A 21316-nucleotide genomic window follows, 5' to 3' on the forward strand; every position below is an offset into this window, starting at 1 on the left:
AAAACCATGTCATGATTAGTCATCTGCTTACTAGACTAGGCTGGTTTGTTTAGCTTCAACCCAATTTCCTCCATCCAACCACAGCAACACGTCATTTTACCAAATGTAAAAAAAAAAATGTGTATAGATAAATATTTACTGGTTTATAATCTGGGCCAATAGATCTAGGCCAATACAGTGTGCAGCCTTGCCAAATCTTTTTTTTTCTTCTTCTTTTTTTTGCTTGTCTTCAAAATATTTTTGTCTGTGTGGATGTGTTTGCCTGGCCTCAAAAATGTTGGTTGCATCTAAGTCAAATGCCTTGGGCATAATGGTGTCATCCCTAACTTGGAGGGAAATAACTATGATATCATATGTAGCTTTAGACAAGATACTATTAGGACTACAACCAACAACCTTCGACATTCAGAGGAAGGTGAGACACTGATTTGAGATTTGTAAATTAGGAGATGGGTTTAGAGGGAGGGGGCTAGGATTGAAGAAAGAAAGGTCGAGGGGTTAAATTGATGAAGGTTGGGGTGGCCAATTTCCATCGATTCAGTGGGATTTGTAAAGCTATTCGTCTGAAAAAGATTTGATCACTGTTACACTGTAGTTCAGTGCTCCCAATATCGGTGTAAATTAAAGTGTAAAGTGTCACATCACACAACAGTATGTACCAGTTTAATATCCTGCAGAGTTGGAATTGCACTGTAGGCTCCTTCACGGATCACATCATTTGGATCAAAAAGATTCAGGCTGATTGATCCGATTGACCAAAAAGAGACATCTTGTGAAGTGTGCAGTTCCCATTGAGTCTGCTGCGCTGTCTTCCAGTAGCACTGTTAGGTTGCAAACACGCTCTGTGGAGTATTGAACTTGTACCCCAGCAACACCTGGGCCCACTTTTACCGGAAGAGTCCTGTTGTGTCTTGTTCATACGAAATCTTTCCCAATCCCCACCGCGAGGCTGTGCTGCATGCAATTCCAATGAAATGGACTTCTCAGCTCGCCAGACTTTAAATACACCCAACCTCATACGTTGTCATGTTTGTCATTCGCAGAGGTTTCGGTAAGCAAGGGAAACCAATGTTACACATGTCCAAAAACGAGCCTGTCCCTGGCACACCATAAGATGTTTACAGTATATGTGGTCTACAGTACAACAGATTGACATTCTGTAGAAGCCACCTTCCACATGGAGTCTCTCCACTTTACAAATATGTCTCAGTGTGCAGTTGTACCTCCATTTCGAGACTTTGATTACAGTAAACCAAACTAGGAGTGGCATGCTCTGACCTACGCGTTTACAGTACGTACTTTTCCTATCCAGCCCCATGAGGACAATATCTTGCTCAAGTCAGACCCCCTTCCCTGAGTTCACTGCGAGAGCAAGCCTATTTCCATGCATGTACCTATTGGCGATAAACCCAATGTTTAGGCCTTCAGGGACCAACGCTAAGTGCCTTTGTTCTGTACGCTGGAGTATTGATTTCATCCCCGACAAGACAGGTTTCCAGGTCTTTCCTCTGACACAGACGGATCATTCTCAGCCATCACTGTCACTTTTAGTGTCATGGCTGCCTTTTATGGCAGGGAAAAAGCATTTCAGAGAATGACCCATACAAAGACAGACAACGAGTGTCAGGAATGTTTCATGCATCAGGGGGACAGGAAGTGAGGTTCTACCCCAGACATGGAGCCACTAGGGTCTGTCTCGAGATTTCCTTAAACCCATTGGGCTCCATGTCCTGCTTTCGGCACTGACCAGATTCACCTGCAGTCTCTCCCGAAAGAGTGGAAGATGCTGTGGAAGATGCTGCCGAGCTACTCGGAGTCAGATGGCTGGGCGGTTAGGGAATCGGGCTAGTAATCAGAAGGTCGCTGGTTCAAATCCCGGCCGTGCCAAATGACGTTGTGTCCTTGGGCAAGGCACTTCACCCTACTTGCCTCAGGGGGAATGTCCCTGTACTTACTGTAAGTCGCTCTGGATAAGAGCGTCTGCTAAATGTCTAAATGTAAATGTAAGCCTCCAGTCACTCCCCTCTGGCAGAAGGCTGCGGTCCATCAGGACCAAAACCTCACGCCATACAAACAGTTTCTTCCCTTCTGCTGTTGGCCTCCTCAACAAGGCCAAAGCTCACACTGACTGAATGTCTTTAAAAACTATTTACATTTTGCACTACACTCAATTCCTGTAATATTTGTATTTTATATTGTATTTTATATTGTAAATTGGCAACTTATATTTTACTTATTGTATATTTTATTTTAATTGTATTCCACTTAGTATTGCTAGTTTATGTATCCTTAGTATAGTTAGACCACATATTTAAATTTAAGATTCCTATATGTTTACTGTATGCACCTTCCTGCCAAAGCAAATTCCTTGTCTGTGCAAACTTTCATGGCAAATAAATCCCATTCTGATTCTGATTCTGAGAAAAAAACAAACAGTGTTGTAAGTGACATTTGCGTTCACATTTGTTGTTCTGGTGCAGTCGTCTAGTTGAGCACAGCCTGCTCAGCTCAGCAGTTTGAATCACGAAACAACCGTCTCCACGGCTGTATCCGCAGCTATACCCTTACCTGAGGGGGGGAAAAAACTGCCGATCGACTCCGCAACCCATAAGTCAATGTTTTGATTCCGCTGTAGAACTTAGTCCTGCATGCTGTGTGAGTCTTAGCAGAGTTAAACGTGTACAACTGGTTTCGTTCAAGGCGTTTACCCTCCCTCTCTTTACACAAAAAACAATTGACCTCTCACCCCTGGGAGTTTGAAAGCAGGATCTTGTGAGTATGGCTGATCAAGCTCCTGTTGAACAGCCTTTCGCTTCTGTGGCTAAAAAGGGATTTTGTCCAGTTGTATTATCAGGCTAGTTGTTGCACCAATGGCTGAACTAAGCCTGATTGGCAGCCGTGGTATCAAAACAGAATGAGAACTGGTTGTGGTTAAAAAAACGGAAACCCTCTGTCAAAGCAAAGGAGCTTATGATCTCTATAGAAATAACTCTTGATAGAGTTGTTGGTTCATATTACCCATTCTCCAAGCAACTCTTGCATTCCCTCAACTGTTTCTGTGCTATTATCTTAAAGACAATCAAGTCTCAGGTTACTTATGAACACACAAACCAAATCTACCAGTTTCTTCTAAAAAGCTACAGAAAATACATTGCAACTTTAAGTAAATGTACAAAACCATACTTTTTTTACTTACTGTAAATTGAAATGGCACAGGCATAAACTAATCACTGAACAATTACAGTAAATGTCTGAACTTTCTGTGTGTCACTGGCTGCAACCAATCTCTCTCTTTACCACCACCACATCCACTTACTTACTGCCATCATCAAACATTACAGACATTACTGCCATATTTCCTAACCCCTACTGTGCATATCTCACTCTCTGTCTCTCTCTCTGTTTGAGTATATCTCTCTGTCTCCCACCCTCCTCTCTAGAAGTACCACTTGGCATCTTTACAGTGCTTCGTGCCTAGCTAGAAGGAGGTGTTTTAACACCAGACAGGAAGAGTCCTAGATACACGTACCAGAAAGAAACATAAGTAGAATCGTGCAACCGTGTACGATGCAAAGCAAGTGATTATACAGTGAGACGGTGAGTACTACAGTAGGAAATATTGATCAGGATTGGCAGGATAGATTTAGATTTTGGTAGTCATATTCAAATCCTAAATTTGTTGTTTTCAACATTGTTTGGTTGAAGATGCGTTTTGAGTTGTGCAGCAGTTGTGCAGCAAGGGAGGTGCAGCAGTGCTAAAGGTTTTAATCTGATTGTATTTATTGCAAATGTAAATCCAGTAAATAACCATAGTAAACTGTAGTAGGCCGACCACTTCCTATATCAAAAACACATTCCATAATACAGTATGGTCAACACATATTCAACATATTTAGCTGCGAAATGAACATCACAGTAAATTCCTTTATTTCCTTAAATGACAATAATTAAATATTTTATGTTGTATTTATTGTTTAGTGACATTGTACGGTTGCATTACTTTACAATGTAGTACTCAAGTTTAAGGTTAATGTTATAGCACAAGTAATAATAAATAAAAAAACACTATTTCCATAATTATCTGTTTTAAGACGTTTTTTTTGTCAAACCACATATTATAGTTACCTTAAATTAAAAGTACAGTATGTCAAAAGATAAAAGTACATCTGTGTTATTGACCATATTTGAACCATTTGTATGATGTTTTTTGGGGGGAATAGATATTTTATGCTATGTAATGCTATCTCAACCTGTGCTTAGTCTGCAAATTTCTGAGCAATGCTGTCAAACACACACACACACGCAATCTGTGACATTTGGACAGGGCAAAATATAAATACATGACTTGAGGGCAATATACTGGCAGCTTGTAACCAGGACAGTAATATGATCAGGGAACTGAAATTGACTTCAATGCAAAGCATAAATGCAAGCCTGGTAGGAAGCCATAGTTAGTTTAAATCTGTAAAATGTATTAACAGATTTGAAACGTTTTCTTCCAATTTCATTGTACTGTTAAACAAATTTAGACCATGTCAATGGCTGTTAATGTCTGGGGTCCAAACAAGCCTTATTGATATTTCCTAAAACTGAGTGGCTAAAAAAGAACAACTTCATACATTTATCCAAATAGAAAAATATAATTTGATCACAAAAACCTGGGAAGAGAAGCTTATGAACTGAAGTGCGATAAATCATTCCGTATAAATAGCAGCTCTTGAATCTCTCTCTGTTGCGCTATAAGCGGGCGACCTGATAATTTAGGTCAGTGAAGTTCCTGGGATGCTTTCGGAGGGAACACCCTCCCTTCTCAGTAAATGGCTGCTGTTGTTGAAGGGGGAAAAAAATCGCCATCTTATTCATGAGGGCTACGTCTGAGGGCGTATCGCCTACCTGTGTCTACATTCTCCTTCACGGATCCGAGTCAACTGAAAAGTGAAATCAAAGGCCCCACCACGTCGCCTTCGGCCCTGTTCATGTTAAATCAGGTTGCCACTCCATGCTGCGGGTCCCTGACAGACAGGACCAAGTGAGCAATCATCAGGTCACACAACCTCTTTAGAGCGGAGCCGTCTATTCCAGCGATGCCTCAACACGAGGACAGTGAAGGACTTTTGACTGTCATATGATGACATTATTGCCTGATGTCTAAAACCGGGCAAGTGGGTTAAACTGGGTGGCAACGGTGGGGGTGGGTGTCGCGAGAACCAAGGAAGTTGGGGATTTGTGTATAAGTAGCCTACAGTCAAGAGTCGATACAGAAATGTTTTAATGCACACCATATTGATTGTCAACTAAATAACAATGGAAGACAATGGTGAAAGGTAAACAATCATACATTATAATGTAAATCAGAGGAAAATGCTGATTTTTGTTGTACGGTGTTGCTGCCGGAGCATTGTATTGGATCTAGCATTATATTCCTTGAAACCATAACTACACTAAGGTAAACTGGAGGATCCACAGTGATTTGCACAGACAATGTGTTCTCGAACTGAGAACAGTGTGGTGTTCCCCGTTGCCCCTGGGAGACAGGCATGTTCCAGCCTCCATCAAGCTGGGCTGAGTGCTAATGAATCATCCACATGTTCAGGACACACGCTGCCACCTCATAATCGGCTGGTTTGCATGGAGCCCCTTGCCTTGCCTGCCACCTCAACTCTTCCCTCTCCCATATCTTCCTACTCTACTCTCTCACCCTGATACCAACCGTGTCCAAGTCTCACAGTATCACAATGGTAAATACATCTACACACAATCAAGGGAAAGAGTGCATGACAAAAACTAAGAATGCACCACCGAAGTTGACATGAGGCCATAACAAATATATCATTAAGTCCTTTCCTAGCGAATGATTAAAACTAGGTCTGTTTAGAATAAAGTTACACTTTAACAGAATACACCAACACAGCCATAGATATTTCTTAAGCGTTAGTATTATTGTGATTGATCATCTTGACAACTCGTTATAGCAGTTTATTTTTTAAGTTTTGTTGCAAAGTGCGTACATTTAAATCAGTTCTATCTGCCATTTGTTCCCAGCCTCTCTCTGCGCATGTCCCACTTCGGGACTGACAGCTGAGGCAGTTTCACAGGCATAATCTCGGAATTATTTTTCTGTTTGGTTAAACACAGTGTTGTCGAACAAGCCGTCGACGTCGACTCGTTTAGCTATCCCTTGTAGATTAGCTGTTTTTGAGCAGCAATACGCAGTGGAGGGAAACGGAGCCGCGGATCCAGCTGTCTTCAGATCTTGTTTATTTCCAGAGCGGCTGTCAACGTGCCCTTCGCCCCGCTCTATCTACAGTACCGTCCTGCGCCATTGAACGTTTTGCTTGTCAGTTACTTTGATGCGTTTTTGACTTAAAACTTTAAGTCATCGCTGCATGAAATATTGTGAAGTGTTTTGACGCACACGGTCATAGAGTAGTGCAGTTAGTTGCTCGCGAGGATTGACTTTTTCAAGCCATTAAAGGTGAGAACGGTCTTCGAAGTTACTTTTGCCTTGGAAGTTCTATGCACACACATGATCGATCTCGTCCTCGGCTTTCGGTGGCTCCGACGCTTGCTAGGCGTTTGGTTGACTGCTGCTTAGCACAACCTTCTTGGGCCAAGGAGCTAGATGTTTCGCTACTAGCTATGTAGCTTTCCAACGTAGTGTCGGAAGTTGCCTTTTATGTACATACACATCGTCTTTAACTAGTAAGTTTGTTGACTGTGTTGCATTTAGTCTGGTTTTAGTTAAGTGAGGTTTTAGATTGTCTAGCGCAGCGTTCTTTTGCTAACGACGTTAGAGATAGCTACGTGAGCAAGTTTTGCACAACTTGCATCAGCACGTCAGTGTCTTGCTATATAGAAAACACTTTCATAGTGACCTACTTGTAATTTTTTCTAACGTGTTAGCGGTGTAATTTATAACTTAGTTCAGAGAAACACGTCGAAGAGCAAGGTTGTGTTTTCAGTGTTTCCGACTGTAGAGTTTGCTTCTAGAGGGGCGTTTACTGCTGTCAAGCTAGTTAGCCGCCCTCCTATCCAGCTATGCCATGCCCATGGTTTTAAACTGTAATGTAGTTGGCTAGCTTGGTCATTATGTAACATTAATGATCTACGATTCCATAGACCAAAAACAGAAACTTGTATCTTTCTGCTTGTGGATTTGTTGCGTGCAATTTTGATATACTACATAGCGAACAGTTTTCATTTATTTTAACAATTACGCGGTCGGCGTTAAAACTTAAATATATTCTGACAGGAGGATTGGAAAATCGGTATACGTCTTGACAGATAGGTCTATTTGCTGGCAGAAGAAAACGTAAGGCCACATACAATTCTATCCAACTTTCAGACGAACGGGAGATGACCTCGCGTACTTGGAACCCACGTTTTTAAAATCAGGTACGTGTCATGTGTTTGTAGAATAGATGTTGGTTTTGGAAATGTATGACTTTCACACGAACTGTCAAACGACTATTGACTATACAAGTGCTGTTATAAACTCAAACTTTAGGCATGTTTTAGCAGTTTTTTCCCCGAGCTTGACAGTTGTGTGCTGTTAACGTTAAATCTGATCATTTTGTGTGTTGTGTAATGCAGTTATTATTTTTACATGATCATTTATTAATCTAATCTATTTTAACATAAGTTTAGTTTTTGTAGTGCAGTTACCCGTCACAGCCAACAGGTTGCACTACTGCGACTGTTCTATCGTTTCTACTGTAGATTACTGTAGCAGCCTAGTATAGCCTTGCATATTTGGTAGATTGTATGTAGTTGTACCGAGTCACCGGCGTCGATATTCTGTTGTCGATGGCTCCATTTTGTATTCTACATTTAGTGAAATTTAGATATCTTTTCCCCCGATGTAAAACGTCAGGTTCTGTCTACGAAAGTAACATGGACATACACTGCTTTTAGGTAGGCTATCGATCTTTTCTATTGCTATTGACACAGTGCGTGGATTCTAAACTGCCTTGCAGCATGATTTTTTTGAGGTTATCTTTCTATGGCTACTTTAACATGGACAATTTTGCATCAGTCATGCAAATGGTTTAGAAACAATAGCATATTTGACATTAGAAATGGCATAATAAGATGTCTTTATAAGCCTTTTATGACCATCATGTATCAATGACGAAAAACGGAAACTCAGTCTAACCAACAGCTACAGGCAGGAACAGCATGAATTCTGCAATTGTTATCAATGTTATTTTGCTGCTTAGTTTCTGTTCGTCCCTTAAGTTTGGTAGCACAGAAAGGGGTTCTGCCTGAAATACAGGCTAAGTGTGTTTGAGTTCTGACATGCTTCCACAGAATAGTTAAGAAGCCCTCAGAGTAACTGACCATGACAGTAGGAACTTGGTCACAACTTCAATAAAGACTGGGTGCTTATGTATAAATATTTTGCATGTTTCATAGCCTATTTATTTATCAAAATATTATTCAATTTGCCTATTTATTTATCAAAATATTATTCAATTTGCCTCAAGTCTCTTGCAGATCCGTAGGATCTGTAGTAGGATCTGTAGTAGTTCATGTATTGCCCAATACTGATGACAGAAATGTTCTTGTAATTTTGACAGAACCGGCCATGCTGAGTGTGTTTGGGTTGTGAAATGCTTCTACAGTTTAGTTAAGAAACCCCCAGGGTGATGCCCATGGGTACAGTCGAAGCCTGTACGGGAAGCCAACACTGGGATTTTCCATGCTCATTTCTGCTATATGTCTCATGAATCTTAAGTCGGGAAGAGGGAAATGACCCCGGACTAGACTAAATGTTAAAGCCCTATTCAGTTCCGTCTTTTCTTTCACCCCCTTCTGGTTCGTCTGTGTCATGTAATGTAATGGGCCCTGGCTTAGGAAAGGCCCGGTCTTAGGTCCTTAACCTGCGCGTGTACCTTGACTGAACCGACTCTGTGTGTCCCGACAGAATATAGAAATGGATCAGGGTGGACCGAAACGGAGAAACACCCACGACGACAGCTCGCCGTTCGAGGAGAGGCCCGGTGAGGAGAGGGAAGTGGCGGGGCCCGCCACCTCGGCCTCCGCCATGCACCTGCCGGGCTCCAGGGCCCAGAGCCAGGGACCCGGCCGGGGGGAAGCCCTGAACGGACTGGAGGGAAGCAAAACCCAGAGGGAGGGCTCGTCTCTGGGGACGGCTCCACTGGGAATGCAGCAACCGCAGAAACAGCAGCAGCAGCTGCAGCAGCTGCAGCAGCAACAGGACTTGGGTCTGTATTCAGTGGGCGAGGACTTTTCCCTCCTGGAGGAGAGCATTGCGAGTTTGAACCGGTCGCCCGCCACCCTGGGGAACTCGAGGATGGGATTTCACCAACTTGACCTGTTCCACATCAAAACCGAAGACATCTCCTCGATGGACAAGGACCGGCTGGACGCCGGCCTGTCTTTCGGGGGCCATAAGGACTCGTACGGTGGCGACCGCCTCAGCGCAGACAACACGCTAGACATCCTGAGGGACCTCGACTTGCCCGGTTCTCTCTCGGACCTGAACGAGTTCTACGGGGACAACGAGGCCGCGTTCCTCTCCACCCTGTCGGTGGACGACTCCCTGCTGGAGGCCAAGCCCCCGGGCGGCGGCGGCGGCTCCGTTGGGAGCTGCGACAAGGGGGACGGTGCGGACCCGCGGCGAGGCCAGGCCGTCCTCTCCGCGCCCGTCATCAAGACGGAGAAAGACGCCGACGACTCCCTCCTCCAGCTGTGCACGCCGGGCGTGATCAAGCAGGAGAGCCAGGACAACCGGAGCTACTGCCAGGTCTCCGGCATGGGCCTGGCCGGGCCTTCGGGGGGCCTGGGCCCGCCGGGCGGCGGCGGCGGCGGCTCCCTGGGGGGGCCCGGCTACGGTTACGGGGCCAACCCGGGCTCGGCCGCTCTGGGCTTGCAGCAGCCCGACCAGAAGCCTCTCTTTGGCCTGTACCCGCCTCTGTCGTCCGTGGGCAACGGCTGGAGTCGAGGCAATGGATATGGGGAGAGCATGGGGCTGCAGAGGGAGGCCGAGGGGGCGTCGGCCTCAGCCGCGTTCCCCGTCATCTACGGCAGGTAGGCTTGTGTTTGGTTCGCCTCGCCTACATGAATCCGATTGGTGAGGTCTTCGCCGCGTGTGTTCCTCTGGGATCCTATTAGAAATCGGGGGAGTTTGCCCCCCCCCCCCCCTCCGGTCATTCAATATCCTCATACTGACACCAGTTGGTCCGGTTGTTTTTGTGGATGTTCAAGTCGGGCGTGCTGTGGGCCGGGCCGTGGCCCCCGTGCGGAGCCGACCACGAGTACACGTTCTGATTCGATGTGCCGTCTCACTCTCTCTTCAGATCTCTCAGCTTTAACACATGGGCCTCTCTCCGAGCTCCACAACTCCAGTCATTCCGGAGGGAGAGAGAGGGAAGGTAACAGGGAGAGAGAGGGGGGGGGAGAGAGAGAGGGGGAGAGAGGGGGAGAGAGAGAGACATACACACAAGGCTGTCATGGTATAGTTAGTCTACAAGTTGGCTTCTTGTGGGAATGTTTGGAGAGCTTTTCCGACGGCTTGCTCTCATGATGCACTGCAGCTGCTACATTTCTCAGTGCAGAGAATTCCACCGTTGTCTTGAAAACTTAATAATCTATGATTGCTAATCTAAAAAATATAAAATAAATCAAAAGGCCCATCTAAAACAGATGTCCGCCAAGGGTAGCCTGTTCTAATCGTTCATTTCAGGATGGCAATAAACGTGTTACAATCTTGGATATTTCCATACACTTGTTACATGTGTAGGACAGTTCCTCATGTGGGTTGGGTTTAGGCCGGGCTGTTGCATAGGCACTCTTTTCACTGTTGGTACCTTGTCTAGTTTTCTGATCCACAGGACGACTGTCTAGACCAAAATCACGAAGGCTCTGGATCCGAGGTGTGACCAGGGTTAGAACGTAGACTACTTCACCTTCAGGGCCCAGCTTTTCCCCCTCTATACGTTTTGGTAAAGGACGCCTCGAGGCTTCTGCCGGGTCGGGCCTCACGTTTTGCGACGACGAGAAAGGGAAGGGCGCAAGCTGGTGGAAAGGGGGAATACTTCCAGGGGAGTTATCAGGAATGTGTGAATTGACAGGAATTCCCGTGGACTTTTTCTTTGGACGTTGGGTCAGTGGGTCTGATCAGGCGGGGCTTTTTGACATGACGAGTTCACACGAGATACACGAGACCTCCGCAAATGGGCACGCCATTCGAGCGCAAACCTGTGCGTGACGGCGAAAAACGGACGTCGAAGACGGCGATGTTTGTTCTTTTTTGCGTTCGCTAGTTATACCCGGGCAAATATCTTCACCTCGATAATGTAGTCCAAACTTAACAGCACGTACAGGTCCTTGGTCTGAATGCCGTTGTGTGTGGGCTTGATTGTGTTCAGTCGTGTGAAATGCAAAGAACTGCCTGTCCATGTGATGTAGTAAGTGTAAACACATTTCTCCTTCTAATACCTGGTCTGTTTACTGATTTAATATAATAGTTATTAGTGGAAATAGTGGGGGGTGGGGAAAGTGACCTGCTTAAGCAACATTTTGTGAAACATTCTGGAAATGTTGCATCCCTTAGTAACCCTATAGACTGTGTGATTACTAGTAGCTACATGCACAACAAGTAAGGAATCATTTATGACCTCTTTTCGAAGGTGAACGTCTGCTTTCATGTGTGGGTCATTTACTTTGCATCCCCTCTTTGGACTTTGTCAGCACTCTAATTCATTCCACGGCTGCCTTTTCCATAGACTACAATTAGAGGGTAATAGGATGTATGCCTTTCTGCGGATATACTTCATATGGGCTGTCCAAACTGTAACAAGGCAAACAGACTAAGTCATAGGACTGCCACAGTGGCCAATAAATGCACACCAGAATCGAAGACGCCATCTCGCCATTTGTATAATGCTTCATGTATGTCTGAAATGACAGCGATTAGAGAGCTAGCGGTAGGTCGTACTGTTGTAAAGATTGTCTTTAGACTGTAGTCTTTCTGTGTTGTGTTTGTGGGTGCGTTTCATTGGTGGGTGGGTGTTAGATTCAGTCTCTGTCATGTGATGGCAGTGGTTCTACCAGCCTTTATAACTTGTGGTTGTTACCGGTGACTGTGTGAGGGATTCTACAGCTCGGATGAATTGGAAATGCATCGCAAACAGCGATTTGGCAATCGGTTCTTCTAAAGAGGAGGCCGGACTTAAGTTTGTTTTTTCGAGCTTAAGTGTGTTTGCCCGACGACACGGCTGTATTGTGAACGTAGCTACGTTGACACGCGTGACAAGCACCCGACACGGGTCGGGGTCACATGCGTGTCGCGTCAGTTCTGACACACGCAACTCCTGGAGGCCCCGCCCGCCTAATTGGTGTAGAATCCTCAAAAAGTCAAGGGAGATCGGGGGAGGGGGGGGGGGGGGGGGCGGGCTGTCGGCAGTCTTGTCCGCAGTCTAACATGTTGCTCTCGGGTCCTCTCGCTGGAACCCTTTCAAGTTTCCTCATGTGAATTCTTGGTTTTGTTCAAACTTGTTCTCCCAATCTCAGAATCAAGATATTGGAATTTCCTGCCCTGGCCTCAGTTCCCTGCGGTACCGCTCTGATATTGGCCAGCAGGAGTTCAGGGGGGGGGGGCAGAGGACTACTGTCCGTTTGTCTGCCTGTGGGGACTTCTGTTATCTTATGTCTTATTTGTTTGCGCACAGTATCAGTCTCTGTCTTCTTCATGGCTTCTTTGTTTGGTCACATAGCCACGCCTAGTTCTGTCACCGCAGCAGTCGCCTCGTCTCATTGTGCTGGCTCGGCAGGACGTTTTGAAGACATTTTGCGCTCCCTTTCCATGGAATGGTGTTACCTCCAGCCAGGCACAGAGGTCAAAGGTGAAGGGGTCGGGGGGTTAGGTTCCTCTCTTCCATCTCTATGTGGAAGAGTTACGACCTGCGGGGTTAGGGTTATCCTCCGTTGGTGGAGCAGCTGGAACAGATTCAACTTGCCCGTCTTCTGAGGAGGATTCTTGGTTGATGGGTAGAGCTCGGTTGGAGGACGTTGGAAGGCAGATCCAAGAGGTTACTGGTTCAAATCCCTGTAAGTTCCCCCTGTAAGTTGCTTTGTATGAAGCGACGTAACGTTGATTGCCTATGTCAAGGTTATCAGGTGGTGCACACAATTCTTTTTTAGTTTTTATCTTATTAAACCACGCCTGTTGACCAGAGATGGTGACGTATGTTCCTGAGTTAGGAATCCCATTTGAAATGACAAACCGACCAATTGTAGGAGCAAACCGGCCCCAAAAACGATTCATTACCAGACATTTAGGAGTGCTGAGGGGCTTGTGTGGATGTGTTTAGTTTCTGTACTTGGACTGTGACTGCCAGGCATGATAAAGCAGTCGAATGCTTTGGCCAAATGCAATTACACAGGGATGTTCATAAGGTCTGCATCATGGCCACCCACACTAATGCACAATTCTTTCGTCTTTAAAAGGAAAATCCAATCAAAACAAACATAGGGTTACAGCGTGTACATTGCAGATAAATGCTTGTTGTACAGCTGGAGGAAAAAAAATCGAGTTTGAGCTAGACGAATAGGTAGGCTGACAGCGATGGAGGTTTTGTCGCATGGGAGTTCTGTGATCGGCAGCCGTCGTTTGACAGCCCCCCCCCCCCACCGAACGCCAGAGGTTTGAATGGTGAATGATTAACAGGACAAGAGATCTACACCATGACACACCTCTTTTTCCCTTTTTTTCTTCTTTTCTCTCAGGGTAAGGCACTGTAAATCCCCCCCCCCCCCCCCCCCCCCCCCCCCATCCTAATGTTTGAGGCCTGCCCACGCACACAGCCTTAACTTGGTATGCAGCATGTTACAGGAGTTTACAGTGTATATTTCTCTTTTGCTGTTTGCGTTCTGGCAGCCTTCTTTTTCAATCTCTTTCTTTCTCTCTCTCTCTCTCTCTCTCTCTCTCTCTCTCTCTCTCTCTCTCTCTCTCTCGTGTCCTTGCTGCCTTTTCATCCCAACCTCGCAATCTGCCATTTGCTTCTCGCGCTCTCTCCCTCCTTCTCGTTGGCTAGTTGTGTGTGTGCACGACGAGGAATGCAGGGACTTCAAAGAGCTCATTGTACCGTGAAGTCGCACTTGGTGAAAAGGGTTTACACACATACAGCCGCTAATTACCAATTTGCTAACAGCATGTCGCTGCACTTGGTCAAGGCACTAACCGGCTACAAAGGATTATGGAAAGCCTTTTCCGAAGCCCTCGTTTCTTCAGAAGTGTTGACAAGTATGATTGCGTGACCTTTCATCCCACAAGGGCCTAAATATTGCACAAACGCTATTTTCACTTTCGGTCCTTTATGAATAGTGCACACAGTCCCACATAGACTATGCCATTTGGCTGCACATTGGCAATATGTTCCAGAAGGTATGACGAAGCCGGAGGTGTCCTGGACTAACCTTTTCCACTGGTGGCACCTCCACAAACCTTTTCAGCTGTTTCATGTGGCAAGGACCTTTTGGTGCTGCAAGTGCAAAGGTGCATTGAACGATTCAAGTGTACACTAGTCTGTATGGCAGGCTCCAACCAATCCATGTTGTGCACGAGATAGGCAAACGACTTGATAAACTCATGTTGACCTATAACACTCTCAACCCACTCTGTGGCAGCTGCAGTTATTTTGAGGGCATTCACAGTCGCGTAATTAATCACCAAACCCTTGTGGTTACTGTCATATGCCACGCGTTTCCCAGAAGATAGATTCATACCAGAGTGCAACTTTTCAATTGTAAGTTTGAGGGAGAAAGTATATGTAGTCTCTTATGTTGCCCCTAAGTATTTTAATAGTGTTTTTATCATTTATTTTTTACCAGATATCTGACAGCAGCCTACAGTTACTATACACACTGGTCTCCAAAAAACGTTTCGCTGCTCGAAGCTGCGTAACACGAGCTAGCTCTGGAAAAAAATCGAGGTATCTTTAGTCCGAGAAATGGGTTGCCGCCGGCGATGCCAATAACATCGATAATCCTCGCAGGTGTTTGTGAAAGCAAACTGTGGGGCCGGTTGTGGTCACCCTCATGCATAACTGCAGGAACAATCAGTCCATGGACAGATGGACCTGGGTCAAATAAATGGGAGGGGGGAGGGGAGGGGGGGGGGGTTGGAGGGAGGAGGAGGGGGGGTGTCATTTGCACAACCAGAACCCATATCAAGGGACGTTGTAATAAATAGGTGATCTGTCCTTTTTTGGGAGTTGTCGAATTCTGCACTCGCCCACGAGAAACTGAAATGAAACGACTTCAAAAAATGGAGAATCAATCCCAAGCCTTTTTTTTTTTTTTCACAAAGCCTAAATGTGGTGATTTTTTAAATATATTTTCTGTTGCATCGGCTACATGTGGTTGGTCTGTTGTTTTAGAAAGGGACAGAGCAGGCTACATGTGTGAATGTAGAACTCATTCTAGAACTGACATGAAATTAGTCAGTGTGATACATTTCACGGCAACATCAATAACTCAAGTTGGCCTGTGTGAGAGTAAAGTTCAATTATCTGGAATATTCTCGATTGTTATTTAGATTAAAGATCAGTTATTGATGAGTTGTTTACACCTTTAGCACAGTGAAATGCCTGTTGTGGAGAGTTATGGATTTAACAGTTTTTCCAATAACAGTCTTCATTAAACATTTATTGGCCAAATGTGCTACTCATTTAGAATAAAAATATGTATCCAGTGGCCCTACAATGTTCCACAGCAGTGCTCAAATTCCTGGTTAATTGATACAATTCTTAAGAGATTCATCGATTCGCACATTAATCATTAACACATCTAGCATGTTTTTTGTTGTCCATCCGTACGGACCTTGACCAACTGATAAATACAATCTTTTATGGAGACTTTTTTCTTTCGTCTAGATTCCCTTCTTGTTGTTAGATTAGTCTGACTCTGTTTTTCACATCTGCCCGGGTGAGGGTTTTTTTGTGCTTTTTTTTTTTTTTTTGCTGCATCACCCTTCTCTCCGCTGTTGCATCGGCTAGTGATGCCTGGCTTCTGAAGAACACGCTCTGCAGGTTCTGCTGCTTCAGCTCGTAAATCAGTCACCTGACTTCCCCTCCCTCCCTTCCTCTCTCTCTCTCTCCTTCCTTCCTTCTCTCTCTGTCCTTCCTTCTCTCGCTCTCGCTCTGTCTCTGTCTGTCTGTCTGTCTGTCTCTCTCGCTTTCCTTCTTTCTCTCTTGCTTTCTGTCCTCCCTTCTCTCTCTTTCGCTCTCTGATTAAGGATCTGATTCTCTCTCTTTCTCTCTCTCTCTCTCTCTCTCTCTCTCTCTCTCTCTCTCTCTCTCTCTCTCTCTGGTCTGTGTCGAGATCAGATTTTTTTATTTTTTTTATTTTTTATAATAATCAAAACGAAATCTAGCTTAGATAAAGAGCTTCACGGAGGAAACGTCTGTTTAATAAGGCGCCCCATTTGACAGCACTGACCTATCAAGCCTCTTGAGAACGGGGCACAGTAGGTCTCTCTCTGGGTAATCTGTTTGGAGCACTGCCAAGTGCCCCCTTGGTGGTGAGTCCTTTAGCAAGCCTTTATACCCAGTCACCCCCTTTTGGCCACGTGATCGCATGTACGATGATCATAACTCTCAAGCCTTCTGCCTGGCACCGACTGTTTCCCCGTGTCGGCTGTCAGTTTTATTAAGACAAAACAAATTGCGCTACTAGGCTCTCTCTATCAATTGTTAATAGATGTTGTTACGTTATTCCCATAGGTAAGTGTTGTTTTGACAGCCATAAGACGGTTTACGGCTGAGACAGTGCCATAGGCTAGTCAGGCTAGTCAGTTCAACTGAGTCAACATGCAAGTCGACGAGAAATGCGCTAAGAGTTTTGGTTTCCATAGAGAACCTCTATTCGTTGGATGTATGGCAGTGTGGAATACTATTCCAACAGTGAAATGTTTTACATTTCCCAATAAGTCAAGTAAGATTTAGTGTACGATTCATTGCACTTTCCCCCTGCTCTATTCAGTTTCCTGTGGTTCGGTCGTGCACACTTAGCAGGCTTGCGAGTCCTTTGTTTAAGGTCTTATCCAGAGCCAGCTTATGTAACAGCTGGTTAGTTTTAACACAGGGCTGTCCAATAACCTAGCTGCTGTTGTGGCGGGTCAGGCATGTCTGGGCGTGTCTTACCTCACAACTCAAACAAGTCTTGACAGTGACATTCTGTACATTTAATGATCCTTTGTAAACAACATGTGGTCGCCCAAGCCCTCACTGAGATGGGTCGGCTGGACGCGACTTGAATGGAGGACCTGTTGGGGCTAAAGCGTCTCAACTGTGTCAGGGCAGGGAGATGGGATTTTCCTCTCAACGCAGCACAAGGTTAAGCCAAATGGACGCTGTTAAATAGGGTCGAGCCGGCCCGCCGGCCCGGAACTCAAATGTGTAGCCTCCGAGAGCCATCAGCGGTTCCACAAGCCGGTCGTTGGTGGTTTGTTTGTTCGTCGAAACGACTGTTTCACCTCCTCGACACATACACGGCTTTTCCATGCCCCCCCCCCTCTCTGGGATGAGGTCACTGTGTCGTTGACCTGACCTCGGTAACCGGGGGGGGGGGGTGGGGGGGGTCGCGATGCCACGGAGGGGGCCGATATCTTTTTGTGTGCCGCGTTCGGCCTTTTCACAGCCTCCCTCCGGCTCCCTCGGCCCGCAGCCCGACTGGAACCAAGCCCTGACCGAGGGCCTGGGCCCGGCCCGGCGCTGTGCAAACAGCCGTAACTCTTCCTCCTCCGCGCCGTACTTCACAGTAGAAAGTTCTGTTGAACCCGCCCCCACCCTCCTTCTGCATTTTTCACAATAACAGTCTTGACAGCGTCCCTGGGCAATGTTATGTCAGGAGGATGTTACCGACCATGCAGAGGGAAGCGTGCGATCGCCGGTCTGATTACGCCAACTTTTTAGGAAAGCTCCTCGAAATGTCCGCGGGTCTTGAACTTCCTGTCGTCTCCGGACAGCGCCGGAAGGGGGTGTGGCGGGATACTCTCAGGTTGCGCGATAGTGGTGCAACCCCAGTCCTTTTCCAATTGCAGTTCTATATCCAAACTTCCGAAATAGGAAGTGACAAGGCTCATTTGTGGTGATTTATGTAATATGAGTGGTTAGGTATGCCTGTGGCCTGTGTGCAGTTTATGTTGTCATATGACCCATGTTATTTATGTCATTTTGTCACAAAATAACATGTTTCAGTTTCCCCTAAGCCTTTGACTGATTACTATGGGCTACTTGTGTTCCTCCAGATAGCCCTTCTGTTTATACATTGGCAGTAGAGTCGAGGACTTTGCGACAAACAGACAAACCCTGGGCTTAATGAATACCTAACTTTGTCATGTCATGGTACCCGGGTCGTATGCCGACGGCCAAAACAGTCCGAGAGCAGACCTCATCCGAGAGGATGAGCTGGCAGCGTTGTCCGTCTGCTTCGCAGGCCGAGGCTCCCGGTCCCTCCCCTTGAACGTGATTGGTGTAGAGGGGAGGGGAAATCTGGCAGTTCGCCGTCAGCGGGCCGGGAGCCAGTTGGACCAAACGGTTGAGCTTCTGGCCTCCCAAGGTTACAGAGCTCATCTCTGCCTGCTCGTCTTGTTTGTTTTTGCCGAGGGGGTTTGGGATCTCTGCGGGCCCTCTCGTGTTACATCTGGCTCTGCTCGTCTGATCCAATGACCAGAGGCGTATTTTTTTTTCGGGTCGAATCAGCATTTATGCCCTTCCCTGCTTTTTGATGATTGGTTGTCCGTCCCTAGATGGTAGCTCGTCGGCGGTTCGGTCACCCCGTCGACTCGCATGGTCTCCCCTTCGCACACCGTCTAACCGGGACGACCAACACCCAGCCCTGCCCCCCCCCCCCCCCCACCCCCCCATCGACATATCTTCCCTCTCCTTTGAGGCCCTCTGTTTTGGCCCTTTGCTGCTGTCATTCTTACATGATTATCGTTGAGTGTGTGTGTACGAGTGTGTGTGTGTGTGCTCTAGTGAGGATAAGTGCTCATTTTTTTTTTCTTTTCAAAGGAATTTATCTGCTGATAAGGCCAGTCGGAGGCCCTTTTGCTGATGTCCACCATTTTATATCCTCTGTTCTCGGGTAGTCAACAAGCATTTCATCCCATAATTACGGCCCCCCTTTCCTTTTGTTTTGCTTGCCGCTAAAATTGATGTTTTTCTTCTTTTTTTTTTTTTTACTACCCATTAGGCATTCAGGCTTTATGTTCACAGCGATTGAACAAATTCATGTAATTACTGAATCAAACCTGTTTTTATTCACATCACATCAACACACACATCAACACACACACATCACGACCTGCTGCACACAGACTCTGCCGTTGGGCCTACAGTTTAACAAACCCCAAAGACATGATGTCAATCCTAAACGTGCACGAACCTGTACTGAGGTTAGCTCTGAACCACCACGGCCAGGGCCAGGCGGCGGCGGCGTAGCGACGGGACGGAAGGCTCCGGTAACAAAATACTGTGTCCCCTGGTATCCTCTGCCCCTGGCAGCGGAGAGAGTCGTGAATAATCAGGACCCTTTCCAGCCATTTCTGACCCTCCACTCCAGCCCCCCCCCCCTCCCCCCACCCCCCTCTCCCCCGCTACAGGCATGAGTCTGCTCTCCCAGCCCCAGAGCCGTGTGGCTTTCAACACGCGACATTAACGCCCGAGGGACTCTCCCTCTCTCCCACATCGGTTGCCATGGAAAAGCCACTTGCGGCGTGCGCGTGCGTCAGGACGCCTGCCCCCTTTGCTTGTATACCTTTTTGATGACTTCCTTGTTGTACTTTATTGTGGGCTAGGCCATTAGGCTAGAAGCATCCGGAAAAAGGCAACGACCGATGCTTTTCAGCATTCAACGCATAAACCGGTTTTCTTTTGTTGTTGTTTTTACTGCGTTTCCTGGACGACTGAAATAGCTTTTTTTCTTAGCTGGTGATTAGACCGCCTGTCATTTTTCGCCTCGGTTGTGTTCTTAAAAAGTAAATACATCAAAAAACACCTGCATGTCTTAAGATCAGACACTTATTGTTAGCCACTGTATCATGGTTACGCTTCGCATCAGATACCGGAAAGAACGGAAAGATGATTCAACATACTTTTAATTAACGGCGCCAAGCAAACAAACCCAGGCTCATTATCTCCCGGGAAACGTCAGCAGAGACCAGTTGTTTGCAGAGCGTGTGTAAATTTCCCTATAGCTATATTGATCAGTGTTTCTGCAGATGAATCACATTGTTAGTTAGCCTCTTATCGAGGCTCATACGGCCTATTGTGTTGGTTTATACAAAAGACTGCTTCCTATACTGGGCGCCTCTATACAAAGGACTCGATTGCTCAATGGCCTTTTTTTTATGCATTCCCCGAATCCGTGCTCATTTGCATTTTCTTTTTTTTTTCTCCAATCGGAGGTTCCGGTGTTCTAGAAAACAAAGTTATTGACGTGTGTTCCCAATGTCTGTCTCGAAGGGCTTTGAAACTCCCAGCGGTGTTTTCGACGTGTGATGCGTCATTGAACAACAAACTCATGGCGGGTAGTCAATCACGCGTTCACAAGGAATGGCCTGCCGCTGGAACGTTGGAGGGATCAGGTTGTTGTAACAGGCTTCACTTCTTCACAGTACTGACTAAGATGTTGCATAACATCTACTGTAAAAATCTGTTTGATAGGAAGAAAAAAATCAATATATTAACAAATATATAAAGATATTTTGGATCCCCTAACAAACATATCCAATTCTCGGGATTTCCCTTCCTGTCTGATGTGATCGATTCTCGGATGACTGCCTCAGTTTCTGCATTCAGATGACTGGGTCCTAGTGCCTGCCTTTCCCTGAGGCCTTGGCTGTCTGACTCGACATTGGGTCTTGCACGAAGCTGTGGGCCCCCGCCCAGCAGCCCTCGGAGGGCAGTCCTGCTGGACTTTGGCCAACGTGCCAACCTGCCCCACCCTCCTAATTAGAGTCCATCGTAAAAAAATAACTTTCTCTTTCTTCTTTTTTTCTTTTTTCTTCCCTCCCCCGGCCCCCCTCCCCCGGCCCCCCCTCCCCCCACCGTAGACGCTTGTTTAAGAGGCCAGCTCAGTTGCCTTCTGACAAATCTGTCACAGCGCAGAACGACCGGAGGGGAGGGCCAGTCCTTTCTGCCTTCCTCAGCTCTCCTTGACAACCCCATCTCTCTCTTTCTCTCTCTCTCTCTCTCTCTCTCTCTCTCTCTCTCTCTCATCTTTTCATTGTTCCTCCTCCTATTGTGCTGAGCCATTTCCACAGTAGCCTGCTTACGTGAGATTGACT

General features: G+C 46.2%; 1 protein-coding gene across 4 annotated transcripts in view; it reads left to right on the plus strand.

Moving 5' to 3' along the window:
• Positions 1-6045: 6045 nt before the first annotated feature.
• Positions 6046-21316, plus strand: part of LOC124489149 (glucocorticoid receptor-like) — a 32823-nt gene continuing 17552 nt past the window's right edge. The window contains exons 1-3 of one of the 4 annotated variants that reach the window (XM_047051818.1): positions 6046-6475; positions 7253-7395; positions 8927-10053. In XM_047051818.1, the coding sequence (XP_046907774.1) occupies positions 8936-10053 (1118 nt within the window). In that variant the 5' untranslated portion in view covers positions 6046-6475; positions 7253-7395; positions 8927-8935. Of the gene's footprint in view, positions 7396-7744; positions 7915-8926; positions 10054-21316 lie in introns of those variants that run through there. The other 3 variants (XM_047051817.1, XM_047051820.1, XM_047051819.1) reach the window with 3 other exon arrangements.

The sequence above is a fragment of the Hypomesus transpacificus genome, unplaced genomic scaffold (assembly GCF_021917145.1).
Source record: "Hypomesus transpacificus isolate Combined female unplaced genomic scaffold, fHypTra1 scaffold_181, whole genome shotgun sequence".
Classification (NCBI taxonomy): Eukaryota; Metazoa; Chordata; class Actinopteri; order Osmeriformes; family Osmeridae; genus Hypomesus; species Hypomesus transpacificus.